This window comes from Dysidea avara, chromosome 3 (assembly GCF_963678975.1).
Source record: "Dysidea avara chromosome 3, odDysAvar1.4, whole genome shotgun sequence".
Classification (NCBI taxonomy): domain Eukaryota; kingdom Metazoa; phylum Porifera; class Demospongiae; order Dictyoceratida; family Dysideidae; genus Dysidea; species Dysidea avara.
The window spans coordinates 41,456,173-41,482,210 of record NC_089274.1 but is presented as its reverse complement, the minus strand read 5'-3'; the positions used below and the strand labels follow the sequence as shown (position 1 = coordinate 41,482,210).

The 26,038-nt window shown below is 37.1% G+C and overlaps 1 protein-coding gene across 1 annotated transcript in view; it reads left to right on the top strand.

Annotated features, from left to right (window-relative positions):
• The window catches only part of LOC136251027 (E3 ubiquitin-protein ligase rnf213-alpha-like), a 101,913-nt gene that overhangs the window by 60,638 nt on the left and 15,237 nt on the right, over nucleotides 1-26,038 (top strand). Inside the window, exons 18-47 of the mRNA XM_066043408.1 lie at nucleotides 740-1,114; nucleotides 1,209-2,104; nucleotides 2,177-2,274; nucleotides 2,779-2,853; nucleotides 2,903-3,009; nucleotides 4,616-4,754; nucleotides 6,768-6,969; nucleotides 10,564-10,822; nucleotides 10,881-11,015; nucleotides 11,276-11,387; nucleotides 13,021-13,183; nucleotides 13,247-13,427; nucleotides 14,248-14,648; nucleotides 14,709-14,900; nucleotides 15,114-15,245; nucleotides 15,293-15,413; nucleotides 15,586-15,812; nucleotides 15,864-15,946; nucleotides 16,001-16,134; nucleotides 16,188-16,268; nucleotides 16,321-16,437; nucleotides 16,488-16,678; nucleotides 16,741-16,963; nucleotides 17,020-17,235; nucleotides 17,370-17,491; nucleotides 19,034-19,177; nucleotides 19,237-19,420; nucleotides 19,471-19,538; nucleotides 19,597-19,729; nucleotides 20,715-20,822. Coding sequence (XP_065899480.1) covers nucleotides 740-1,114; nucleotides 1,209-2,104; nucleotides 2,177-2,274; nucleotides 2,779-2,853; nucleotides 2,903-3,009; nucleotides 4,616-4,754; nucleotides 6,768-6,969; nucleotides 10,564-10,822; nucleotides 10,881-11,015; nucleotides 11,276-11,387; nucleotides 13,021-13,183; nucleotides 13,247-13,427; nucleotides 14,248-14,648; nucleotides 14,709-14,900; nucleotides 15,114-15,245; nucleotides 15,293-15,413; nucleotides 15,586-15,812; nucleotides 15,864-15,946; nucleotides 16,001-16,134; nucleotides 16,188-16,268; nucleotides 16,321-16,437; nucleotides 16,488-16,678; nucleotides 16,741-16,963; nucleotides 17,020-17,235; nucleotides 17,370-17,491; nucleotides 19,034-19,177; nucleotides 19,237-19,420; nucleotides 19,471-19,538; nucleotides 19,597-19,729; nucleotides 20,715-20,822 — 5,619 coding nt within the window. The remainder of the gene's footprint in view (nucleotides 1-739; nucleotides 1,115-1,208; nucleotides 2,105-2,176; nucleotides 2,275-2,778; nucleotides 2,854-2,902; nucleotides 3,010-4,615; nucleotides 4,755-6,767; nucleotides 6,970-10,563; nucleotides 10,823-10,880; nucleotides 11,016-11,275; nucleotides 11,388-13,020; nucleotides 13,184-13,246; nucleotides 13,428-14,247; nucleotides 14,649-14,708; nucleotides 14,901-15,113; nucleotides 15,246-15,292; nucleotides 15,414-15,585; nucleotides 15,813-15,863; nucleotides 15,947-16,000; nucleotides 16,135-16,187; nucleotides 16,269-16,320; nucleotides 16,438-16,487; nucleotides 16,679-16,740; nucleotides 16,964-17,019; nucleotides 17,236-17,369; nucleotides 17,492-19,033; nucleotides 19,178-19,236; nucleotides 19,421-19,470; nucleotides 19,539-19,596; nucleotides 19,730-20,714; nucleotides 20,823-26,038) is intronic.

Below are 26,038 nucleotides of genomic sequence, written 5' to 3'. Positions count from 1 at the left end.
TCAATGTTGTAGTGTATTGCATCAGTCTAATAGTTATCAATGTAGCAATGACTAAATCTCCAAACTAAACAGTCAGACAATATGGATTACTGTGATAGAACAGTCACTTTGTTGCAGTGGAATTGTGGAAACCCTTTTGAACATCTGCTCACACCCATTCACATCCATGAAACAAATCAACTGTAGGTGCAGTGTGAACAATACCAAGATTTCTTAACATTCTTTGCTGAAGCGGCCTTCACTGTCTTGGGTATCATGTATTGACTGGTGGTTACCGGAAGTATCCCTTATAGTGCTACTCTTTAAATGTATGGTTGCTATAGGGCAAAATTTTGATCTTAGGTAATATTGTGTATAATATTTGTGGAAAACTATGAAGTTTGTAATGATGGATAATTTTTAGTTATACATGCATATGTATAATTACAGCAGCCCCACAATCAACCAATGCATGTTAGACTATAAAAGAATTGTACTGTAAAGTGTTTTTCCACCGCAACCAGTGCGTTATAAGTTATAATGTACTCACTGCAATGTGCAGCGATACCATACATGAATTGTGGCACTGGCGGCACCTTTGAACTTCTCACATAGAGTGGTACATTGATACATAGCTTTTATCTTTATGTACATACTAGTTCAAAAGCATGAACTAGAAAGTCTAGAATATTGATCAAGAAAATGTAAGAAATCCCCAAAACTAACTTTTATTACTTACATGCATATTATTTTAACCTAGGCAACTTGCTTTAAAGATCTTCATTTTTTTAAACAAATCAAAGATTTTCGGATGCCAGTTGAAATTAGTACTTATGATCAAGTCAAAGCTATATTGGAAGATGGAGAGTATCAAATTGGTAGCAAGAAGCAATGTATCTTTCACTGTGTAGAAGAAGTAGTGACTCTTAGAATCAAGAAGTCTTCAAGTACAAAGCAGAGATATACTCTTAATGATTTGAAGGAGTTAGAAAGTAAAGTGGTTCTAATCAGGGACCATAGTTCTTCAGCTGCAAAAGTAAAGCATGATGTGACAGAAGGGATGTTGACTTCTGATCACCATCCTTCAATTATCAATGATAAATTGGCATCAAAGGATATTGAAAAGTTTTTGAATGTAAGTCATACATACCTGCATGTTCTTTAGGTATGATCAATACAAATGTTTTGCATGTACATATATGTAACTGTTAATAAATGTCTTTTTCTAGATTTTTCATCTTGTTGTGCACATTGCTGATTCACTGTTGCACCTTCAAAGAGCTGGAAACCCACAGTACACTGACTGGTTCAAATCATACGTTTGTAGTGCAGTGGACAAAAAGGAATTAGAAGATTTAAATCAACTCATGAAGAAAGAATTACAAGATTGGCTAAACAATGTATCTAGTCTTAGAAAAAGATTATATGCTTTGAACTACTTCACTTGCTTGCAGTTGCTAAAAATCAGTCGTGAATTTTACCATCTGATAAATAATTCAGACCACCAAATTAACAAAGAAGTCTTCTTGCTATTGATGAGTATATCACCTGATTTAACCATTGAAGATGTAAAGAAGGTGATGTCTTCCACTGAAGCACAAGCCATTGCTTTGAAGAGTTTTAATGCCCCACTGCCTTCAACTCAAGATGATAGCTTTTGCATCATTGGAGAAGTTGATGTAGAGGTGGAAAAATTGTCAGAGGAAGAGAAGGAAATTTTTACTACAGCAACGGCAACTTATGAGTATGATCCACGTCTAGTATTAGCAGCCTTGCATCATAAAGGCTGTGATGAAGATGCAGTAATAGAATGGTGTATGGATAATGACAAATTGTATGAAGCAAAACCCCCTACTGGTAACCCTCCCATCGTTGAGCAAGAAAATATTGCAATAGATGCATCGAACTCAACTGTGAAGGAATTGGTTGGTATGGACTTTTCTGAAGCCTTGGCAATTGAGGCTGTGAAAATATGTGGAGAAGATATTGAAAAATGCATAGATCATTGTAGCACTCAAATTCTAGACAAAAGCTTTAGTGAATCTACAGATGCTGCTCCAAATGAAGAACTACCAACAAAGGCAGATACAACATCTGATGATGCTACAGATTCTTCTTTGTCAAGGTGTGTATGTATGTGGCAACTGTACTAATAGTAATGCTGTTTGGATATTTTGCATCTCTATACTTTCTACAGCTCCAATTCTTTTGAAGATTTATCACCAGAGGTTCTCTCTAATTATATTGATTTGGAAGGCACAGGAATGTTACTAAATGAACTGGGTAAAATTGCCGGTACGTCTGCAGTACGCATGTATAGCTGAAATGTCACTTACAGCTGAGCGATAGTACAACTATCACTATCATGATTTATAGTAACTTTTATATCGCGATAACTATAGTATCACGATAATACTAGCAGTTATCAAAGACACTTAACCTCATGTAAATAGCACATAAATAATCCAATTACATACCGCGTATCTGCTTTTTTAACACTTGGTTGGTAAACATTGTTACGTATTACAATTGTAATCTTTGTTGTGCATGATCAACTAGACTTGCACAGTTTCCTCAACTTCAATACTATCATGTTTGCTTCTGTTATCCATGCTTTTTGACTAAGCACAGACGTGTTTATATATCACGATAGTATGATTGTAGACTATCATATCACAATTGTTACTCACTATCACAATAATCGATAGATCACAACTATCGCTCAGCTCTAATGCCACTGCATTGTTTGTACAATATATATAGATGTGCCTTGCTAAATATATTTCTTACCTTTCATAGGCAAACTTCAAAGTGCTCGATCATTTCCAAAAAATCTAGAAAAGGGAACTCCCAACTTTCTCAGTGTTCCCTCGTGTAAGCTAATGTAAAAAAAGCTGCAATGTTTGAATATTCGTATATGTAGGTGATGTTTTCAAGGCTGTGATCTCTCTTTATGTCAGAGACAAAACATCACCATTACCTTCACTTGAAGAAGTGTTTATTTGTAACCACAACACTACTGTTGAAGAGGTATCAAAGATAAATGAATTTCTACATATGTGTAAGGATCATGAAGGTTTGCATTTCCCACCAAAAATATTCAACCTCACATTACTTGTACCTTCACAATGTTTTGGCAGTGTTGATAGGGTGCAATCAATCTTAATATGCCTCTAAGAAATTTGAATGCTTCTGAGAATTTCTACAAATTAATAAAAAAATTGATTACAGAAATGTCTATCAACTGGATGTAACTGATTCTTTCAGATTCAATTAACAATACAAGCAAAATTTGTTCAAAGTTACATGTTACTTTGGGCTGCCTTAGACTACACTTTCTTCAACTGTTGAGTCTTGATACAAATGGTCATCAACACACAAAGCCGCCACTGTCATCATGCGCTACCATGAATTGACACCTTTACACTCAATGCAAAAGGGGGAGGATGGAATAAAATGGAATGAAAGAAATGCATACACTGTACCTACTTGCTATAGACAGTACGTCTACTTTTTCTTTAACTGTTGAGACAAATGATTATCAGCACACAAAGCCGCCGCTGTCTTCATATCCTACTATGAATTGACACCATTGTACTGAATGTAAAAGGGATGAAATAAAACGGGGAGTGCATTGTACTTCCTGCAGTATACTGTACATTATTGTCCTTGTGTGGGCTGTGTAATAAGCTGAACATAGCTGAAATCTATACAAAATAAGTTTCTTTGCTTGCCGATAATCTTTAGAATATTCTGGCTGGCTTCTTCATGCATCAAGTTTATTATGAACACTTCTCTGTATGTAAAAATTTTAATTACAATACCTGTTGTGCATTGGAGTGTATATCACTTTAGTACTTGCATGAGTTACATGGACTTGTTCAACACTGAGAAAATATCCAGCAATGAACATTGAGCAGGTCTGCTTGAACTATAGGGAGTGTTGTGTTAAATCTGTATCAGCTTTGCATATGTACATATGTCTGTAATAAAATCAGCTACGCAAGAATTGCACTAACATTGTTTTATTCATCACATGGTACACACACGCACACACACAGACGCACAAGCAAAGCAAAGCCTCCGGCAGCCATGCGAAACATAGCTATTGCCACCCAGTGAACCAGCACTGGGATGCCTGTGTACCACTCAGGCACTTAAGCCTTGTGCAGGCAAATCCTCCTGGGGTAGGGCTAGTAACCCACAGGAAGACTGTCCAGGTCTCATGGAGAGAGGTCGTGGAACCTAAAGTTCCACAACAATCCCAACGCCACTAAGCGAGACAAGGACAGTTGGGCATATGCTTCCCCAGTTTACACCAGGTACCCATTGATGTTACAGCTGGGTGGGCTGCTTCCCCAGTTGACACAGCAATGTGAGTAAAGTTTCTTGCTCAAGGAAACAACAACAATGCCAAAGTGGCTCAACCGGAAATCGAACCTGGGACCGCCTCACGCACACACACACACACTCACGCACACATAAGCACACACACATAAACACACACACATAAACACACACACACGCACACACACACACACACATAAACACACACAGAGCTATAGTTTGCACATTTGCATGCTGTATGTACAGTATGTACCAAAGTTATATGGTGCTAAGTGCTGTGTACTTATAGATCAGTTTGCTGTGGTACAGAGCAGTAAAAGATCCTGAATACAAGAGAATATTTTGTTTGGTCAATGGAGAGAAATTATCATACCAAGTGTGTACTGAAGCTTTGGATGAAATGGACAAGGCAATAAAAGGAGAAACAGGTAATTGTACATATTTTAAATTTGATATTTTGTTTATAATATAGACGTATGTATGTGCATAGGTGTAATACAATGAACCACAATAGTTTGTTCATAATAAGGATTGCCCATGTTTGTTGTTTTTTCTGCAAAAATCCTAATAGAACACATATGTAAAAACCACCTTGGAAAACATCCAACAACTCAAAACAATGTTCTGATGGTTTTTTGTGCAATGAATATAGAAGGAGCATCAAGTGAAAAGGAAACAGTATGTGTACGTATTTGTGACAAAACTGAAATTTGTCATGTTGTTTCAAAGACCTACAGCAAAATTGATCCACTTTTTCATGATAAAAACTATAAAGCCATGCTTAATGAGTCCTTCTGCATCTCTGTGGCCTATTGATAAACTCGTATTCCATAGATCGCTAACCACTTGATACATTTCTAAGTTTGCTTTTGCACTACTGCATTGGAACAGTTCCGTATACTAAAGCTTAGGGTTGCAACAATACGGGTAAATACCATATTGCGTATTGCCTTAAAAAATATTGCAATATATTGCTGTATTACAATATTTGGATTAGGGCCTTTGGTGATGTTGAAGTGCTATACTTGTGTAATAACTCGTGGATTTAAGCTTCATATGATACAACAGATAGCATTAGTGTCATGTGGTGTACACCCACCAGTCAAAAGCTGCTTATAATGGCCAACAGTTATTAAATAGGTATTACAGTACAAGTAGGCAGTATTACAAGGGTAGGTAAAAACAGTGGACCCGGGGACCCGTGGAAATCCAACTCTTTTTGGAGTTTTATACACTGCACAGTATTCTATACTTGTACTAGGTACCTCTGCAAGTAGTCTTGAATTGCCAATCCACTTTTTCCCCCCTCGTGGTATCTCGCATGATGTTTACACTAATTAGAAATTATAAGCGCCTCTGAAAAAGTGTCTGAAGCTCACTGCATTTATAGGCCACTGCCCGCTGCACTAGTCTATTTTGCTGCCTAGCTACTAGAGTAGTTAGGAACATTGTGCAAATGCACCATAACGTATGAAGAGCTGCTGGAACTTGCTTAGCTTGGCTTAGCTAGTAATTGCTCGCCTACTGCACAATGAGCATGCTAGTCTATTATGTCACCTAGCTACTAAAGTTTAGAAACATTGTGCAAACAAATATTCTGGGGAAATAGCGAGTGACCTATAATTAATGCAGTCAGCTTCAGACACTTTTTCAGAGGCGCTCATAATTTCTAATTGGTGTAAACATCGTGCGAGACGCCACGAGGGGGGGAAAAGTGGATTGGCAATGCAAGACTACTTGCAGAGGTACCTAGTACAAGTATAGAATACTGTGCAGTGTATAAAATTCCAAGAAGTGTTGGATTTCCGTGGGTCCCGGGTCCATTGTTTTTACCTACCCGTATTACAACCAGTGCTGTTTGTTTAGGATGTGTGGCTTCTAAAACATCAACAGTTACATTCTGGTGGCTTTGATGCCCGCCCTCCAGGAGGGTGGCAGCTGAATAGGCTAATTATCCACAAGCCACAGCCCATTACAACCCTGCAATATTACACAATATATTGTAACACAGCAATATATTGCATTACACAATATATCGATATGTTTCATCACACATATTGTATTGTATTGTGATAGAAAATATTGCGATATATCGATATATTGTTGCACCCTTACTAAAGCTATTGTAGTTCTAACAAGTTAATCCATAAATAGATTTTTATAATATATACATATCAAAAAAAAATTGTAAAAGGAATAGGGATCGGTGAAAAACCCATGAAACGAGAAAGGATTGCTGACAAGGTTCATGGTTATATCAAGTAAACCCACAAATCCCTATTTTTACTCATTTGTTAGTGTCATGCAATTGAAAGTAGGTATTGTCAAAATAGGGATTTGTGGGTTTACAACCATGAACCATGTTGAGTTTTTTTAGCAATCCCTATTCCTTATTTTAAATTTTTACCGTGTATGTTTCTCATTTCATTTGTTCATTACAGATTATCGTTTGGTGATCGTGTGTAGCAATGAACATAAAGAAGAGAAGTCTTACATAATGGAGCACTTGCAGTTATCTCATAGAGATGCTGCAGCTGTTATGGCTAAAGATGATGTTATTTACAGTTATCTGAAGCATCACATGTCAAAAAATGTCACATATGAAAGACAGAAGATTTTTGCTTCAGATGTAGACCCCAACAAGTATGTATCTTGTACCATTGTGACTATGTACGTCTTGTTTTGTATGTGATTGTAGTGGAGTGTTGTAGTGGGAATTTCGGTGATTATAGACAACCCACCAAAAAAGTCAATAGAAAATTCACATATCCTTGCCAAACTAATGGTTTAGAAAATGGCCCCTTTCCCAACCAAGAAATTTTTTTGCACATTTCAGAGTACAATATAACGGTCAGCCGACCAAGTGATGCTGTTGACAATCAATGTAGCCGTTGGTTGGCCATTTGTGCTGATCAAAATTTTCACAACTATAATTCTTTATTATCAGTCTTTATAACATGTATTATTACTAGTATATTAAAAATTTTGAATTTAAAAATGAAGTAGGGATCCAAGCGATAAAAAGTAGTGAAACAAGAGATGAACAATGGTAGTTATTACAGCATAGCTCAGTGGGAAATCCCTACTTTGGCAATGAACACAAAATAATTGTTATACCATGCCAAAGTAGGGATTTCCCACTGAATTATGCTGTAATAACTACCATTGTTCATCTCTTGTTTCACTACTTTTTATCGCTTGGATCCCTACTTCATTTTTAAATTCAAAATTTTTAATATACTAGTTTGTTTAGTTTTTTGTTAAAGCATACAGCTAGCTATAAACGTGTGACTGTTCTATTAGGGTGACTGCTGTATTAGAGTATCTCGAGTCAGCTTGTAAAAGATGTGTGCTTGTCCAAAAGGGCTCGAAAAAGGGTGTGTTCATCGTGGTTTTGACCACACACCTTCAAGTTAGTAGGCTGATTCAAGATACTCTAGTCTAATAATCGATCGAAACCACGATGAACACACCCTTTTTCCGAGCCCTTTTTGGACAAGCACACAGCTAGCGTAAAAGGGGTGTGGTCTCGATCCATAGATTGATATATGTAGAATAAAGAATGGGCGTGATCTTGTGGCCTATCATGGAGTACTGGTACCTCCGTAGCTACAGTAGCGTATTCTAAGCACCTTAAATAATTTTGTGGCGTCTATTATGCTGCTTAAAAAGAAAGTGTTGATATGGAAAATTAATGCCTCGATATGGTTTCGTTGGATGAAGAAGAAGACAAGCAGCCTGATTGAAGATAAAAGAAAAGACAAGGCGCACAGGGCGTACACTCGTCGGAACCCCAAAAGGCACATCTCACCAGTGAGCTTGTTATTGTAGCGTAAAATGGTGACCGTGCGCTGCTTCGTTTGGGCTCTAGGCTTGCGAATGTGGTCAGTGAGTGAGGCAGTGAGGCAGTGAGGCAGTTGTACTAAATTTGGAGATTTTGGCGATTTTTTAAATTTTATATCCAGCCACCTGTAAGTGTTTCGTTGTATTTAATGCTGTTTTATGTATTATATGGACTAGTACTATTCCGTAAAGGTGGCTTTCGTCTCGTAAGATATCTCTAGGATGATTTTTAAAGGTGGAAAATTTGGCGGCGCTCGAAACATTCACCACGATCCCTACTTAAACGGTACGACCGTACCGTTTGATAGTTATTATTATTATCGTATCATTACTTTTCCTTACTGAAGCTGTTTAATCGCTGCATGAAGTCTTGATCCCATCGAAGCATCGAGTCGATGCGCATGTGTAAGCTAGAGCACTACACCTCGTGTTTACCCCAATTATCGATTGTGGGTTGCAGTCTATGTTGTGAAGAAGCGATCACTACACTGACTACACGAGTGTTGCTTTCCAGGAGAAAAAAAGAAAGTAATATTTGCAAAGTGGAGGTATGATATTAAGTATAAGATGGCCATTTTGTGGTTAGAATGTGTAAGGAATGCACTGGCTGGAGAGAGTGGAATGAAAGTCAGGTGATAAAAGTGTTCTGCACACGGCAGGTTCGAGAGTAAGTTTTGATCTATTGCAATTCACAAGAGAAATAGCTAGTCGGATAGTTATAATTCAATGTGTGTTGACTCAACGCCACTTGTAACAAAGCATTTAGCCCAGCTATGTCTGCAAACTGGCTGTACAATACATTGATTCATAGTTGTTTTTTTTTGTAAATTATGTATACAGCAATACAAATTTTGTACATGTGTTACTAATAAACACAATTAATTCTCTGTAAAATGTATGTGCATAAAGTTCAGTGATAAGTAGCTGAAGTGGTCTCAGATTCAATCTCAGAGTAATCCTTTTTCAAAATTTCCTGGGGGGGCATGCCCCCAGACCCCCCTAGAAGGCTTGTGCTTCACACTGCAGGGTGTACTTCGCATACCAGGATAGTACACCTCTATTTTATGGCCATGCAATTTCAGAAATGGCTAATCAATTTTACTTTTGATTGGCCATTCTGTCCGAGCAATAATTTTTCCCTTATATTGTACACTGTTCAGCTACAAACAAGTCATCCTGTAGAGAGTCAGCTACAAACAAGTTACCATGTAGAGAGCTCAACTAGAGACAAGTCACCCTGTAGAGAGATCAACTAGAAACAATTCACCCTGTAGAGAGTTCAGCTGCAAACAAAGAGAGTTCAGTTACAGTTCAGTTAGGTAACAAGTCACCTTATTACCTATGTATCATTTATTCAGCTTTAAATAATAGACAAAAATCTATACGCACAAATACATAGAAAATTCTTTGTCTTGTTCAACAATTCCTGCAAGCTGTAAAAAACAATGGTGTGGCCTCCAGTGTAAATGCTGTGAAATCAAAAGTGGCAGCCAAGGAATGGGTAGGTTAATGGAAAAAATTTTAATAGTAACAATTCAGGTAAGTTTTGTGCTGAAACTTGGAGGAAGCAACACAAATTCACCTGATTTGTTGTTATTGCATTAACCTACCATCACAGTCATTATTTATTTATTTATTTATAATGTACAAAACTCAGAATTGAGTATAACGTACATGTAAAGATTAAAACTAATTAAACAAGTGAATTTCTAAAAGTGTTTTGAAATTGATAAAGTCTGTCGAATTAACAATTTCTTCAGGGAGGGAGTTCCAAAGTCTGATGACAGATGGAAAGAAGGAGTACAGATATGTGTTTGTCCTAGCTGCTAGCTGAATATTTCTCTTATTGTGACCCCGGGTGGTTGTAGATGACTGGGTAAGATGGTCATGTGGTACTGAGATAAGGTTATTGATGATCTTGTAAAACATGTTTAGCTTAGCTTGGTTTCTTCTAAGCTCTAAAGTTGGCCAGTTCAGTTGGTTTAACATTGTTGTTACACTAGCTGTTCTGTTAAAGTTGTTATGCACAAATCTCGCAGAGCGACGTTGGATTATTTTGATTCTGTTTATATCTTCAACTTGATGGGGGGACCAGACAGTTGAAGCATTTCTTGGCTGCCACTTTTGATTTCACAACTTATTCACCCTGGCCTTTTGGGGGGCCACAGCCTTTGTTTACAGCTTGGCTGTTTTGGATTAGATACATTTCTAACATGCATGTACACTGTATGTATATACATATTGTAAGATTAAACTGTTTGTAGTGTTCAACAAACCAGCTACATATCCACATTGTTGTCAGTTTTAACACTACAAAGCTTTTAGCATGGGAGATTCTTGCAGTAGCCTTGGTAGGTATCTGTTAATGATGTGTACATGCATTGATCCCTCCAGGTGTTCTGTTCGTGTAATAAAATCTGAAAGAACTGGTATGGGGAAGTCACTGTACATTAGTGGACTGGAAAAAAAGTTGGAGAAAAGGTTGGAGAGAAAATACAAGAAAGAAATAAAGTACCCACTCCGTGCGATCATTCCAATACATGGACCAGATGTTGATCTTGATGCAGTACTAAGACATTTACAGCATCACATGATCAATGTTGATCCTATAAATCCACCTGCTCAGATTTTTCATTTTGACGTAGCACCTTCTGTAAGTCTGATTTACAGGTATGAGCTATCTGTACTAAATCAGGTGGTTTTCCATGCAGGTACTAGATAATGTAGATGCTCTGCTTTTTAGTATGTTAGTGCTAAAAGGTTTAGTTGATAGTTCTGGAAAAGTATGGAGGTGCTTTCCCCAGCAGCTGTATTTAGTGGAGGCAACCTATAGATTAACAAAACAGGTATGCATGCATGTATTGTGCTCTAGTGCGATTTATTGTAAAATTATGCACTCTAGAGGTGTTGTACATACAGAATACGTATAGTATGACAGCTAGAACCTAGAACAAGAGTGTTTGTAAAAGTTAAATTGTGAATCCTTTGGCATGCAAAATTCAAGGATGAAAACTATAGAGACAGCTAAATACATAACAGACAACTTTTATTCCTCTAATTTTTTATTTTGTTGATTTACTTTATGCTTTAAAATTTCTTAATTTAGAATAAAGAAACTGATGATGCAAGGAATTCAAACACTCTGGAATTTCTGAAATTTGTTCCTACTATCACTTGCTGTGGTCCCAAGCAAGCTAGTTTGACTGCAATAAAGGAAGGTTTGTTAATTAGTTGTTAAAACAAAATCCAATGTACATATACTACTGTAATTCCCTTAGTACACAACTGTTTGAATGAAGTAATTGACTACAGAAGTTGTTTATAAGAAAAACTAGTGTGTATAAACTACTCATGTGACTTGTGAACATAACACGTCACAACAAAGTTTAAGTCTCCAGATTAAATATCATACAGTACGCTAGTGCTGTACATTGCAAAGAAAAAACATGCAAGTTTTTATCAGGCAGAGAAGGAATACTCAAATCGATTATAGCTATATACCATCTTATTTGCCTGCTTATGGAGAGTTCATTGTTTCATTTTGTAGCCCCATCGGTATGGGTGTCACGTACATTTGTTTATGATGAAATAAATGTAAATAAGATCGTTGCCTTTTCTTCAACTAAATATAAATATGTAAATGACTACAAGGCTAAAACTATACCTTGATTGATTTGCTAATCCATGGTGAACATTTTAAGCTGTTGTAGACTAATACAAATGGAAGTTATGACTGTGAATTTAAGTGCCTGTTGTTTATTCACTGTATAGTCACTGTACAAATCGATTTTCTTGCTCTTCCTACTGTCTGGTGCTATAATTCCAGAACTACTCACCACAATAAGCTGAAGCTTTGGTAATTCATTGGACACTGTAGATATACGTGTAAAATTTTTAAAAATCATAAGTTGTGTGAATAAGTCAGGTTTTTGCTGAGACGGTCACCTTTTAACAGAATTTTCTACTACTGCCTGCCTGATTCCTTCAGACAAGTGTATCTCGATAATGGCTGAGGCTACAGGTTTGATTTTTCACTTTTAGATGTCACTTCAGCCCAACAAGTGCCTTTTGGCATACCGCAGTACATACTGTACAATGCACGCATCATGGGCTTGTCTTTGTCCTTCTTTGTGTCCCATTTTTTCTCACTGACAGTGCAAGGTATCAATCACATTAGCAAATGATGGCTTCCCTACATTTGTACTGGAAATCATCCATATTTATTTATCATTCGTCCATATTTTTCATAGTGACTGGATTGATTGCAGAGGCTCTTCTCATAATGTTCTACATTTTTAATTCTGTGTAACAAGCTGAACATAGCTGAAAATGAAGAATAATGACCACACCCATTAAACGATATTTAGGGAACATGTTTAGAAGAAAATATTAAGCCCGGTTCCATTCTTTCTTTTGATGTGGTATGTGTTGGTTCACCAGACATAATTATGCAGTGAAAAAGTAAACAAACAACTACAAGGAAAAAAGGAAAACTTAGGATATTTTCATTTTATGTACACATATGTATGTGTATCTAATATAATTAAAATAAAGTACGTAGGTTCCTGTAATTAAAAGTTGTGAATAAGATATATGAATGGCGGTAGCTATTGCTACAAAGCTATGTCGGAAAATCCCTATTGAACATATGGTAGTAACATACCGATGTAGGGATTTCCCCACATAGCTATGTTGTAATAGCTACCATCATTCATCTCTTGTTTCGCTCTTTTTTAATTGCCGTAACCTTATTTCACTTTTTAAATTAATAATTGTAGTAGTAGTATATGTGGGTGTGTGCACAAGCAAGTGTGTGTAGTATATATTATGCATGTGAGGAATCTGTTTCAGAGGGGATGATTTATGAAGATGATACAGAAATATCATCTGAACAGTTTCAAAGACCATATCAATATCTGATACAGCTATCTGATCACCCTGCTACATTAGACACATATTCGTACTCACAACCAAAGAAGATTGACATTCAACATTTTTTTGGCACTGTTCTAAGGTACACATTAGTTACATAATTTTAAACACCATCTTGCTATAAAATCTGGCATTAATATTATAGGCATTTTGCTGATTGTGGTGTACATGATCCATCATGGATGGAATTGAGACATTTCTTGTACTTCCTTAATGCACAACTTCAAGACTGTGAAAGTTCTATTTTTTGCAAAGCTGCATACATTAAAGATGCTCTACCTGGCTTTAAGAAATTTGTAGTAGAGTTTATGCTGAAGATGGCAAAGGTATTTTGACGATGTATGTAGTATAGTATAGTGATGTGCAATGATGGTTCTTGAAAAGAATGGTATAATGTTGTATGCAATACAAATGCTTAATCACGTTATATAGCATGTAAGACCTATCAGTCTAGAGGATCTGGGGGTATGCTCCCTTAGAGAAATTGTGAATGTTAGACCCTTATGAGGTTGAGAGCAGCAGTTTTTGAAAAAACAATTATTAAAATGTGGTTGACTGTTGTATTAGGGTGAGTGCTCTATTAGGATATCTCGATCTTGCTTTACCAGTTTGTGATAAGTTTACCCTAGAGCTGCCCCTGGATGGACTCTTACTAATGTATATGGTAAGTTGAGCTAAATAGCATATAAATTTCTATAAACTTTGTTTCAATGCATCTAAAATGTCCAACTTTAGTTTCTCATTTTAGTCTCCAATACTAATTTTGGTTAGGTAGTTGCTTCACCTGCCTATAGCTGCATCCTTAGATGTTAGTGTTTCTATTAAGAAACCAATTAAACTCTACAGCCTTGTTGGTGACAAATACATCATGTGAGCTGGGTCACATGATCTTAAAGAGTATCCAGGTACCAATTTTATTATCTGAGTACCAAATTCCTTAATGAGTACTTGAGAATTTGCAGTACTTGTTTCAGCCCTATTTTTCCAAAAATATTTTAACCTTTGTAAACAATACTTTATACGCATATACTGTAAAATTTAATCTTGCGCTATTATGTATAATGTTTTAGCATATCCAGTCACAATTGTACATTGAAATATATTCAATAAATAGTTTAACATACCAACAAATATATTTATTACTAGGACTTTGCAGTGCCATCTTTAAGAATCGCAATGAGGAGTGTCCAGGTTTTCAGTGTTGGTATGCTTTACCAACAGTCTCCACATGATCGTATGTCTGTACCATCAACATCTGATACTGTTCCAATAGACCCAATAGTAACTTCTAATGTTTCAATAGATTCATCTTCGGTATTTGAAAATGAAGTGCTTTCCACTTCTACTCCAACAAAAGCTATTTCTATTCCAGCTGACTCACATCAATATAAAGAAACTATATCACATAGTGAAAGTATTTTAAGTGCTATTCCAAGCAGCGTGGCATCAACTGAATCTAGTGACACTGAAGATGCAAACTATTTTGCAATGAATACAATGGTTATTGAGCAGTTGCAGTTTCATCCTAGCAGAATTTGGAATCGCAAGTGAGAACGAACAGTGTGGTTTAATTGGTAAAATTTAATGTGTTTTCGTACCTTTTTTAGTGTTCATCCTTACATATTTTTCAACCAAGACCATACTTCTTTTACCTTTGTTGGGTTCTGTGCCACAGATAGAGGTGATTTGATTGACCCGGTCACTAAGGAAGTCTTTCACAGAGGAATATTATCTGCTGACCTAAGTAAAGGACTTCGAGCACAGCAAGTAACTTTTAAAGATGATGGCTCCAACAATCAGTAAGTACTGTACTAGGGTAGCAAAAATTACATAAAATGTGTAATACTCAAAGATATGATGGATGTGGAGTATTTTCAATACAGTACCTTATCTATCAAAATATGATGTAATATGCTAACTTTGACCAACAAAGAAACTTTGTTCACAATAACAGTAATAACCAATGATTAATCACTTTAGGTCTATGTTGATGTATATATCTCCCTCTACAGGGAAGAGCTGCTGATAAAACTACTAACAGTTATGGGAATCAACACTGAAATACTTTACAGATATCCTGACAGTTCTTATGTGTTGACTGCTGATAACACCAAGAAAATAATGGCCATTTTGATGCGCTTTAGGTATGTATATATTTGAAAATATGTACAACTTGCTTATATTTCCATAGGTGTAATATTCCTGTCATATTGATGGGTGAAACAGGTTGTGGGAAAACCAGATTGATCAAGTACATGTGTGAACTACTGTCTCTGAATTCCCCAGATTCTAGAACATTAGTGATAATGAAGGTAATTGTAGGTGTAGCAACCTGGTATTGGTGTAGGGGATCGGGTCAGGTTGGGAGCATCAGTCCCTACGATATGAAAGAGCACACTTTCAAATTGCTTACTGAATGTGCATCATATCAAGCCCACCATGACTGATAAATCTATGATAGTTGCATTGTAATGTTTGTGGTAGGTCCATGGTGGTGTTACAGAAGATGATATAATTGAAGAAGTGAATAAAGCCAGAGAACTAGCTAAGAGGAATGTCAAGGATGGCTTGGAGACTGTAATGTTTTTTGATGAGGCCAACACTACTGAAGCTATAGGTTTGATAAAGGAAGTGATGTGTGATAAACGAATTAGGGGTGAACCTATTGAAGAAAATGTCAGGTTTATTGCAGCCTGTAATCCATATAGAAGGTGAGCAGTACCATGTACCTGCTTGTTGCTTATTATACTGCTGTTTTTCAGACACTCCCAAGATATGATTACCAAACTGGAAAATGCTGGTTTAGGGTATTTTATCCAGTCAGTTGACACAAAGCAGAAACTTGGTATGATTTAATTATATTCCATGTTCCCTGTTTTCAAGCTCAGCTGTTTCACAGGATGTATTCCCTTACGACATCTGGTGTACCGTGTTCTTGACCTTCCATCTAGCATGCAGTCACTGGTGTATGACTTTGGTCAGCTGAGCAGCAAAACTGAGCAACAGTACACTAAGAAAATTGTTGAAAGATATGTATGTTGTATTTGTATATTAATGTACATGAATCATGTGAAGAATATTTATAGAAAACAAGGATTAAATCACTTGATGTTACCAAGGTGACTGAAGTTTTAATGGCTTGTCAGAACTACATGAGAGAACGAAAGGTTACAATAAATTTTGTATATTCTTTTATTTCTATACAACTGTCTGTTGCAGGATGAGTGTAGCTTTGTCAGCTTGCGTGATATTGAGAGAACTATGATAGTGTTGGAGTGGTTCCATTCAGTTTTACCTCATATTGAGAAAGATCCTCAGTACCAGAAAGACAATATCGTATGTTACATTGGTTTATGCCAATATAAACATATATAACTACTTCACAGTTGCGGGGATGTAATCGTCAAACAAGAGCATTAATTTTATCAATTGCAGTGTGCTACTATGCTAAATTACAGCGTAGGGAAGAATTTGAAGATTTTATTTCACCGCTTTTAATTTCTTCATTTTTAATGACTACCTTGTTCATTCTTAATGTGGATGATCCACATACAGTGTTCAAGAAAGAAATTATAAAGTACTGGTGTATTGTTTGTACTGTATATTAATTAAAAGTTGTTAATTCATAACCTTAATTAGGTGCCAAGAGGTGTTTTTAAACAACATGAAGCTACCACCAAATATTGCTCGCAATACTGCTCTGAGAGAGAATGTTTTTATGATGGTGGTTTGTATTGAGCTGAAAATTCCTTTGTTTCTAGTGGGGAAGCCTGGCAGTTCTAAATCTTTAGCTAAATCTATTGTGGCTGACTCAATGCAAGGTGCTGCATCTTATTCACCATTATTTAGAGAATTCAAGCAGGTACAAGAGCTATCAAATAAGTGTAATTGTATCATCTCTTATGCTTAATAAATTAGGTTCAACTGTTTTCATATCAATGCAGTCAGCACTCTACTTCAGAAACCATTTTGGAAGTGTTTAACAATGCTACGAAATTTCAGGAGAAAAAGAAAGGACAAAATTGTGTCTCTGTAGTTGTGTTAGATGAAGTTGGACTGGCTGAAGATTCACCCAGTCTTCCTTTGAAAACTCTGCACCCTCTGCTTGAAGATGGAACCACTGGATCTAATGATGTAATAAGTTTTAATGAATACATTACTACTATATTACGTGCAATTTACATTCATTTATAAAACCAAATTTGTATTGTTAGTGTGTTTAATTGTCAGAAACCTTAGACTAATTTTAATGTAATTCTTTCCATTAGATTGCAGATAGAGTAGCTTTTGTTGGCATTTCAAACTGGGCACTAGATCCAGCCAAGATGAATAGAGGAATAATGGTAACAAGAGATGATCCTGGTGTAGAGGAATTAGTTTTAAGTGCAAAGTAGGCTATATTTTTATTGCAAGTGTAAAAGTAATTGTTAACTACAGCGTCTGCATGTGACTATGTATAAATACCATACAGTAGGAAAGTTTGGTGGCAAGTAAGGGGTGTTTCCCCACACTAAAAATTGTTTGTCCATTACAAATCTGTATTAGCTACTAACAAATTAGCCAAACCTTTTCTCACCAAAATCTTATCACGTAAGTTTCCTACTGACAAACATTCCTGCTATATGGTATGGAGATACACAGCTGCTATCACTGCACTTGTTTCAACTGTAAGTGTGGTCCAAATTGTGGATTTATTTTTGTTACAATACTGATGAAGCTATTGGCACACAACTTGTGCCAATAGCTTAATAAAATGTGCATGTTGGCACGAAAGGTGGAGAAAGCTAAGTCCTAAGCATTTTTTGTGTTATACCGTATAGCTGGTAATTTTCGAAAGGTTTTTATTTTCGGATATTTCGAAGAGGCCCTTCTCTTCGAAAATAAATTCCCACGTCCGGTTGTTTTCCGAAAATAAATTCCCACAAGTGAAAGCAACCGTCCAACTTTCGGCGATTCATTCGTGTATTCTTCGAGTTGTATTGCTGATGATAATGGGTAAACTGTATCATTACTGTACCAATAACCAGAAAACAGGTTCCAGAATGGGAATTGATGCCGTCTGCTCTAAAATCTATGGTAGGATAGCTAGCTATGATAGAGCGTGATCGTGCCAGTGAATTCACTCCACCCGAGACTCCCTCAGTCTTCTCTCCGGTGGACAGGAATGGGGATTGTTCCATCAGTATAGTCAGTTTTCAGAAAACATTCACGCATCTTCATAATTTGTGACACAGATTTCCGTTTATTTGAAATCCATCCGGACTTCGAAATATGCACTCTTCGAAATTAAAATCTTTCGAAATTCAGATTTTGCTTCTTGTGCTAAAATTTCTGTTTCGAAAATAACCCGCTATACGGTATAGAAGACAGTCACGCTAGAAGGTCCATTCATTGAAGTAGTGATGTTTTTGAATCCATGTACATATGCTCTTTGGATAGTTATGTGGGACTTAATTGATTTTGTCCAACAGTAGCATCAAACTGATGGATGGTTGATTTAACCCTTTAACAGTTGTATAGCCATCATATGGTGACGTGTGGGATCATAGATCACACAAGGAACAAGTTGTTTCATGTATGTGGTTCATAGCAGTACTCAAACTGACACACCAAGAGAGGTCCCATTTCTCGGATAATCAGACCCCTCCCAAACTAGTTGGAATTCTGTTGTTTGTTTATGTCGGTTATACCAATTTTAGAGCTTGTTTTGTACTAACTTTGTTGTAAAAATATAAACCATAGGTTATGATAAATAATTGCAGGATATGTGTGCTGAGTATTTTAAAACAGTTTGGTTATAGGTTGCCTGAAATTCAACTGTCAATGGGTTAAACTTGAGTTCTAGTGATAACTTTTAAGGGAAATTGCAAACTATTGTGATTCTTACTAACAAGTACTGCTATGCGGTGATTTGTGATTAATGTAATTTTAGGGGAATCTGTTGCTCAAGTGGTAGTGACGAAGTGTGCGAAAGATTGGAACGGTTCTTCGAACCATTTGCCAAAGCATACACAAAAATATGTGAAAAACAGGCAGAAACTGAGAAAGAGTTTTTCGGACTTCGTGATTTTTACAGGTACGTTTACATGTTTGTGTACAATACAGGGCTGACATCTCTATGTCATTACATATTAGTTTAATCAAGATGATGTACTGGATATCTCAGAACACTGGAAAATGCTTAACTATGAATCAACTTCAACATTGTTTGAAAAGAAATTTTGGTGGAAAGGAGAATGTTGATGAGATGGTTGATAGATTTTTGATAAATATTCCAGCCAACTTGATAATTTCTGAGCAGCATGCTAGTGATATAGAAGTACATAAAGATTGATTCTTGTTGCTTTGTTTATTGTCATTGTTTTGCAGAGTTACAGCTGTTCTTCACATGGATTGATCAAAACAAGTCTCCAATCTAAAGACAAATCATGGCATGGGTAATAAGAAATTATTATGTGTTAATACATGCTTCATTAAGTTTGATGTGTTGTTTAGAGAGACTCGATACTTATTGTTTCTCACTGAGAACTACAGTGCTTTGAGAATATTACAACAAGCTAATCTTCTAGATCATGATCCACTGATCTTGTTTGGTAGCAGTTTTCCTGAAGACTTAAACTATACACAGGTAACCACATGTATGGACACATCATAGGCGGCGGAAGAGGTGGCAGTGGGGGTGCTCCATCACCCCCAATTCAAAGATTGTACAATAGTCATCACGTGAACTGCAATGTTTCCTGAAACTGGTCTGAGATATACTCAGTCACCCCAATAGAGCAGTCACTCTAATACAACAGTCAAGCATGCATTAAAATGAGCAGTACTTAAGTAAAACCACTGAAAAATTCAAACATCCTGACACCTAATTTTCAAAATTTTCCTTGGGGGGAAGCATGCCTCCAGACCCCCTATAGCTATGTTGTGCACCTACTACTACCAACAAATTTTGGGCACCCCCAACTCTAACACCCTTCCACCATTATATGCCCTTGCAAACAATGGGCTTCTACAAACACCATGCAGACTTAGCTTAAATTTTACTATTTAAGGTTTTCATTACTGTGGTATACCGTAAAGTCGGGTTGTTAAATGCATGTGCTTATAATTTTCGGAGAAAGCATATTGTAAAAATCATACTATCTGTTAGGCGCATATGCCTAATAAATAATTATGGTGAATGTAGCATGGAATCACTACATTGTGATTGAGTAGTTGCTAGTTTGTGCCAATCACCATGCCAGAATGTAAGGATATTTGACTCCAGTTCTGGGTGAAATCCTTCATGATGAACGAGATTATCACAATCCAGATGGCTGATTTGCTGTATACATAGTGAAGAGAAACCTCAAGGGAGGCATAAGCACTTGAGGAGACATTGATTTTTCAGTACTTTCAGCTTTTCTAGCCGTTTTCTTGCTGTGTCAGCTCTATCATCGATTTCGCGGTGTGCGCTTAACGTCTATGGTTAATTACAAGAAATGTGTATGCGCTTAATAAATAATATGCGCTTAACAACCCGACTCTACGGTAATTGCATACTAAAAATGAAAAGTTGTATTTGTATAGTTTCTTTTGTAATTTGATCATTCCGTTGTTTAATATTTACTCAGGTTTGTAGAAACATTAATCAGATCAAGTTTTGTATGGACACAGGGAGAACTGTGATACTTCTTAACCTTGAGCACCTTTATGAAAGTCTGTATGATGTACTAAATCAGGTAAACAGTACTGTTTGTTAACTTTTTAAAATAATTATTATGACTGGTGAACCCACACATACCGCATCTGAAATGGCACCGCACACCTCAGCTATATCAATTATTGTCTGAAAAGTGAAGTATCCATTACGCTTCGTTGTCAGCTATATTCAACCGGTTCCACAGCATTTCAAATCAAGAACTGTTTGAAAAGCAACTCTGCAATCCATGCCAGTGTTGGGAGTATCACGTTACGTAATATTATTACTTTTGTGGTAATTAAGTAATATAACAAAATATGCTATAAAAACAGGTAATATAACTCAAGTTACTTTACTTACAAATGAAATGCATTACCTAAGTAATATAGTTACTGTAACGAGTCTAATATTACGTAAAATTATTAGTACAAGTAACAAAGTTACTAATCTCGTTAGTGATCCACTGAGTAACGCCTAGCCACAACAAAGTAATGAAGTCTACTGAATGAAGCTTATTCACCAGCTTCTTACTTATAACCAAGATTTGCACATTGTCCAATAATGTAATCATGTCACGTGATAAGGTGGTAGTTTCACACGACAGCTTAAGGCGGGTTATTGCATAAAGCAGCCTTGTGGCCTATGGCTTTATGGCCTTGTGGCCTTAGATCTTGGTGATCACGAGAACATTAGTAGAGCTACTATATGCATTATTGTTGCCTCACATAGGCTTGTGTTAGACTCCATGCCAGCATAGAACCATAAGGGAGATCGATACTCTCTAATACAACAGTCATCTACATGTTTTAATAACTGATAAAAACTCTAATAGAGCATTCGCAAATTAAGCATGACATACAGACTATGTGATATTTCTAATGTAGTCTTGCGTAGAATCCTAGCTATATACACATGCCGTAGAGTCAATATGGTTGGCCTGTTCATATTGCAGCCTGCCTGTTTCATGGATCATCTAGTAGCTAGCTACAGAGCATGGTATGTAGATTGTAGAGGTTCAGTAAGGTAGTCCATAGATTGTATAACCTATGGGTAGTCACAGTAGCAGTATTCAACTGAGTAAACAAGCCAGGCTGTTATTTCTTGCCATATATAAATGCAGCCATACAGCTTAACTTATGAATGCTCTATTAGAGTATTTTATTGAAACCATGTAGGTGACTGTTGTATCATGCGCCTATCAATTGTAACCCCCAGTACCCCCAGTGCAGGATCCATAGGGGATTGTAGAGGGTTTATACGGGAGTTCACCTACAAAGTTACCCCCAGTGGTGGGGCTTTTGACAAGCATTTTTATAACAATCGAATTGTGTAGCTATATTTAGTTAAATCACGTGACATTGACCCGTAGCCAAACCTTAACGTGTATTGTCTGCAGGCATGGCAGAACAGAAGAGAGTGTATCTCTGTAATTTGACATGCATGTGCTATATCTATATTAAAACTATATATTACTGAATTTCAAGGTCAACTGATCATGGAGTGGGGGAATACCTCGGGGAATATAGGGGGTAGGTAGGGGATTAGACAAACACTTAGGCCCCAGTAGTGGGGTTATTGCTCTTGTAGGGTGTCAAATCCCCACCTTGTCGCCACATGGCCCCGGCCCGTACTGGGGGGGTAGGGGCCTAACATTGATAGGTGCATTTATAGAGAGTATCAATCTCTCTTATGGTTCTATGCTGGCATGGAGTCTAACACAAGCCTACACAAGGCAACAATAATGCATATATATAGTAGCTGTATCACACTCTACTAATGTACTCATTATCACCAAGATCTAAGGCCATAAAGCCACTAGGCCAAAGGCCACAAGGCCGCTTTTTGCAATAACCCACTTAAGGCTGTGGACACAAAGTAATATAATATGTTATAGTTATATCCCGGTACGAGGGTGATATCATTGTTATTACACAAGTCCGAAGCGGAGCCGAGGACGAGTGTAATAACAATGATATCATCCGAGTATACGGGATATAACTATTTTATATCCCAGTGCGCAGGAGTGTGCAGAAGTTTACGGATAGTAAATTAAGTTCCGGTTTGAGTTGCTGTCACTGTGCTCAAGATTTCGTCCGAATTGTGTGGAGATTCTACTCCATAGCTACAAGAGAGACCTTACATACTGCCTACAAACTGTAGCGAAGGGCGGTGTTATGAAGCAGCGGTTCCAGGTACGATTCGCCTTCGTCAGAAGTTGGTATGGTGGTGTCGCGTGGTGTGCAAGAGAAAAATAAAGACCAACAAGTGGCTACCATAGTCCGAGATAGAACGATGAAGCTAGAGGAAATTAGTTCTTCACCATAGTGACCGTTGGGAGTGATTGCTGAAGCGAAAATCGTCACGGACTATTCTTGACATTTGTTAAACTATCGTATTGGTAACTTGTAGTGTTATTGTGTAAAGGATTAACAGTTTTCTTGTAAGATTTAGCTAGTTTTAAGTGCTGTATTGGTGTGTTTTGTATCAATATTTCCTTATTTGGGTCTTTGTTCCATTGGTAAACAATGCCATTCGCGGTTATTATGATGTCACGAAAGAGACTGAGTGGCTCCGCAACAGGGTGATAAGTTAGTTATCACTGGGTGATAACTAATATATCGTACAGTAGCAGCGCCGCTCTGTCTAGCTGTATGGTAGTTATAACCCAGCGCGGCACTTTGATACTCCCACGCACTAGGATGTAAGTAATATTATTATAGTTATGGGTAATATGTAACTAACTAAATAGTTCGGTTGCATGTAATATGTAACTAGTTACTTTAAAAAGTAACTGTCCCAACACTGTCCACGCGTACCAAAAGAAAGAAATGGTGCCGCGTACTTCAGTTATACAGTGGAATCTGTCTAAAGCGTAACTCAATAACCTCTATAAAGCAGCCATATAGGCCACAAACCAAGGCTTGTAAAGGTTCTCCTCACACATGCCTACACTTCAACCCATAGCAAGCATAAACAAAGTAGTGGAAAGGATGAGCAATAAGAGCCAGAAGCCACTGTATGGAGACATTATCACTAGGCTACCTTAATTGCCACAAAGCCAGGGAAGCTGTGGTTTAACTGTTATTTTAGACTAGAAAGACAGTTAGCTGGTAACTACAAAATTGTAAATTCAGAAAATCAACATATCATGAGGTGAGCTTTATAATTAGAATAACATGATGAGACAAAGCCATGGAGTGGCTATAAGCTTATCTATACAGAACACAACTCTGAGTACAAGTATACAAAAAAATTTGGAATTTTCAACTAGAGTAGGGACCATAAGCACATCGATAAAATGTACTGAAACAAGCTGGAGTAGTGCACGATATTAAATCACAGTAAAACAATAAGAAGTGTTATATCCCTACTGTGCTCAATGCTATGGTTCCTACTCTAGTTGAAAATTCCAAACTTTGTGTACTTGTTTGTTAACTTTTTTGCAAATAATTATTGTGACTGGTGAACCCACGCATACCACATCTGAAATGGCGCCGCGCGCCCCAGCTATATCAATTGAAAAGCGAAGTATCCATTACGCTTCATTGTCAGCTATGTTCAACCCGTTACACAGCATTTTGAATCAAGAACTGTTTGAAAAGCACCTCTGCAATCCACGCATATCGAAAGAAAGAAATGGTGCCGCACGCCCCAGCTATATCAATTATCGTCTGAAAAGTAAAGTATCCATTACGCTTCATTGTCGGCTATGCTCAACCTGTTACACAGTAGTACAAATCAAGAACTGTTCAAAAAGCACCTCTGCAATCAAAATAACCACTATAAAAAATACGGACGATATTTGTTATGAAGGGAAACCATCATGTGCTACCGTCAAATTGACACTTTTTGCTGTCAGCAAAAATGAATGGGACACAAAGGAGGACACTGGTAAGTCCATGAAGAATGCATTGTATGTACTGCGGTATGCCAAAAGGAACCTCTCAGGCCGAAGCGACGTCAAACAATGAAGAAATCAAGCCCGTAGCCTTAGCCATTATCGAGTTACGCTTGTCTGAAGGAATCAGTCAGTCAGTTACTTACTTACTCAGTCAGTCAGTAGAAAATTCCGTTAAATAAAAAATCCTGTAACAACTTGTTGGAAGTGTTTCGGGTCAATCTGAAAGCTTGCTTGGGCTTAGTTTTACCTAACCAATACTGCCTCATCGTCATCAGGGAAAACTGAGGCTGGTTTTTGGGTGATGTTATTTCGTGGGCCACGCCTACTCCTTTGTGGTCCCTACTATACAGTACTATCGTATTGTATGATAAAAACGTTATGGAAGTATAAAGTAGTGTAACTAGTTTAGGGGTGGTTCATAATTTTCAGCCGTTTTGCAAGCATACAAACCATATGCTAGGGGGAGGGGGTAAAATCACATGTACGCTTTCTAAAAAAGCTGATCACGTGAGTTGGCAAGAAATCCGAATGCAGTGATAAGGTTCTAGTAAGCCCTACTGCTACTTAATGCAATTCAGTGTCCAATTAAACAGTGGACTAAGCGAGCTCATGTTGTTAATGCATGGGCCTAAGCCAACACGTGTACTTTGGCGAACTCTGGAAAACGGTGCCAGGGCTAGCTAGCTAGCTACCAATGAAATGAGGTTTTATAAGCTGAAGCAAAGATAAACCTCATGTTTCAAACTACAGGTAAGAACAGTTATCAGCGTGATAACACATACTACAGGCTTTATATCCTTTTGTAACAGTACTTACTTATTTCTCTTTAGTCTTAGTCTAGCAATTAACACTGATAAACGATTACAATTGAGTAGCATCTAGCTGCACTGGTTGTTGCTGTTGTTTTGTACCTGCAGAAGGTGTTGTTGTCGGTTTAGGAATACTATTGGGTATGGGAGGCTGGATTATGTGGGTACTAATTAATGTTCACACTACATAGTTGTAGTTGTGGGTTGCCCATAGAGAAAACCTGTCTGCAGAGTGTACCCACATCTGACTCCAGTCCACCTCAGACTATGGTGAAAATACCCTACAGACTAGTACTGTTGTTGCTACTGCCAGTGATATGGTTTTGTATGAACACATCAAAGATAGCCAAGAACAAGTTGTTTCTATGATGTGTATGTACACATTTGCAAATGTGCATCAAGTTAATACTAATGCCTGCTGTGTGTAGGAACATTTCCTTCAGGGTATCAGCTTCAAAAGCATCTAAATGATAAGTTGCCTAAAAGACAAAACAAACACCATACATCAATTCTGCAAATATCCATGTGTTTGTTCTGCTATACAAT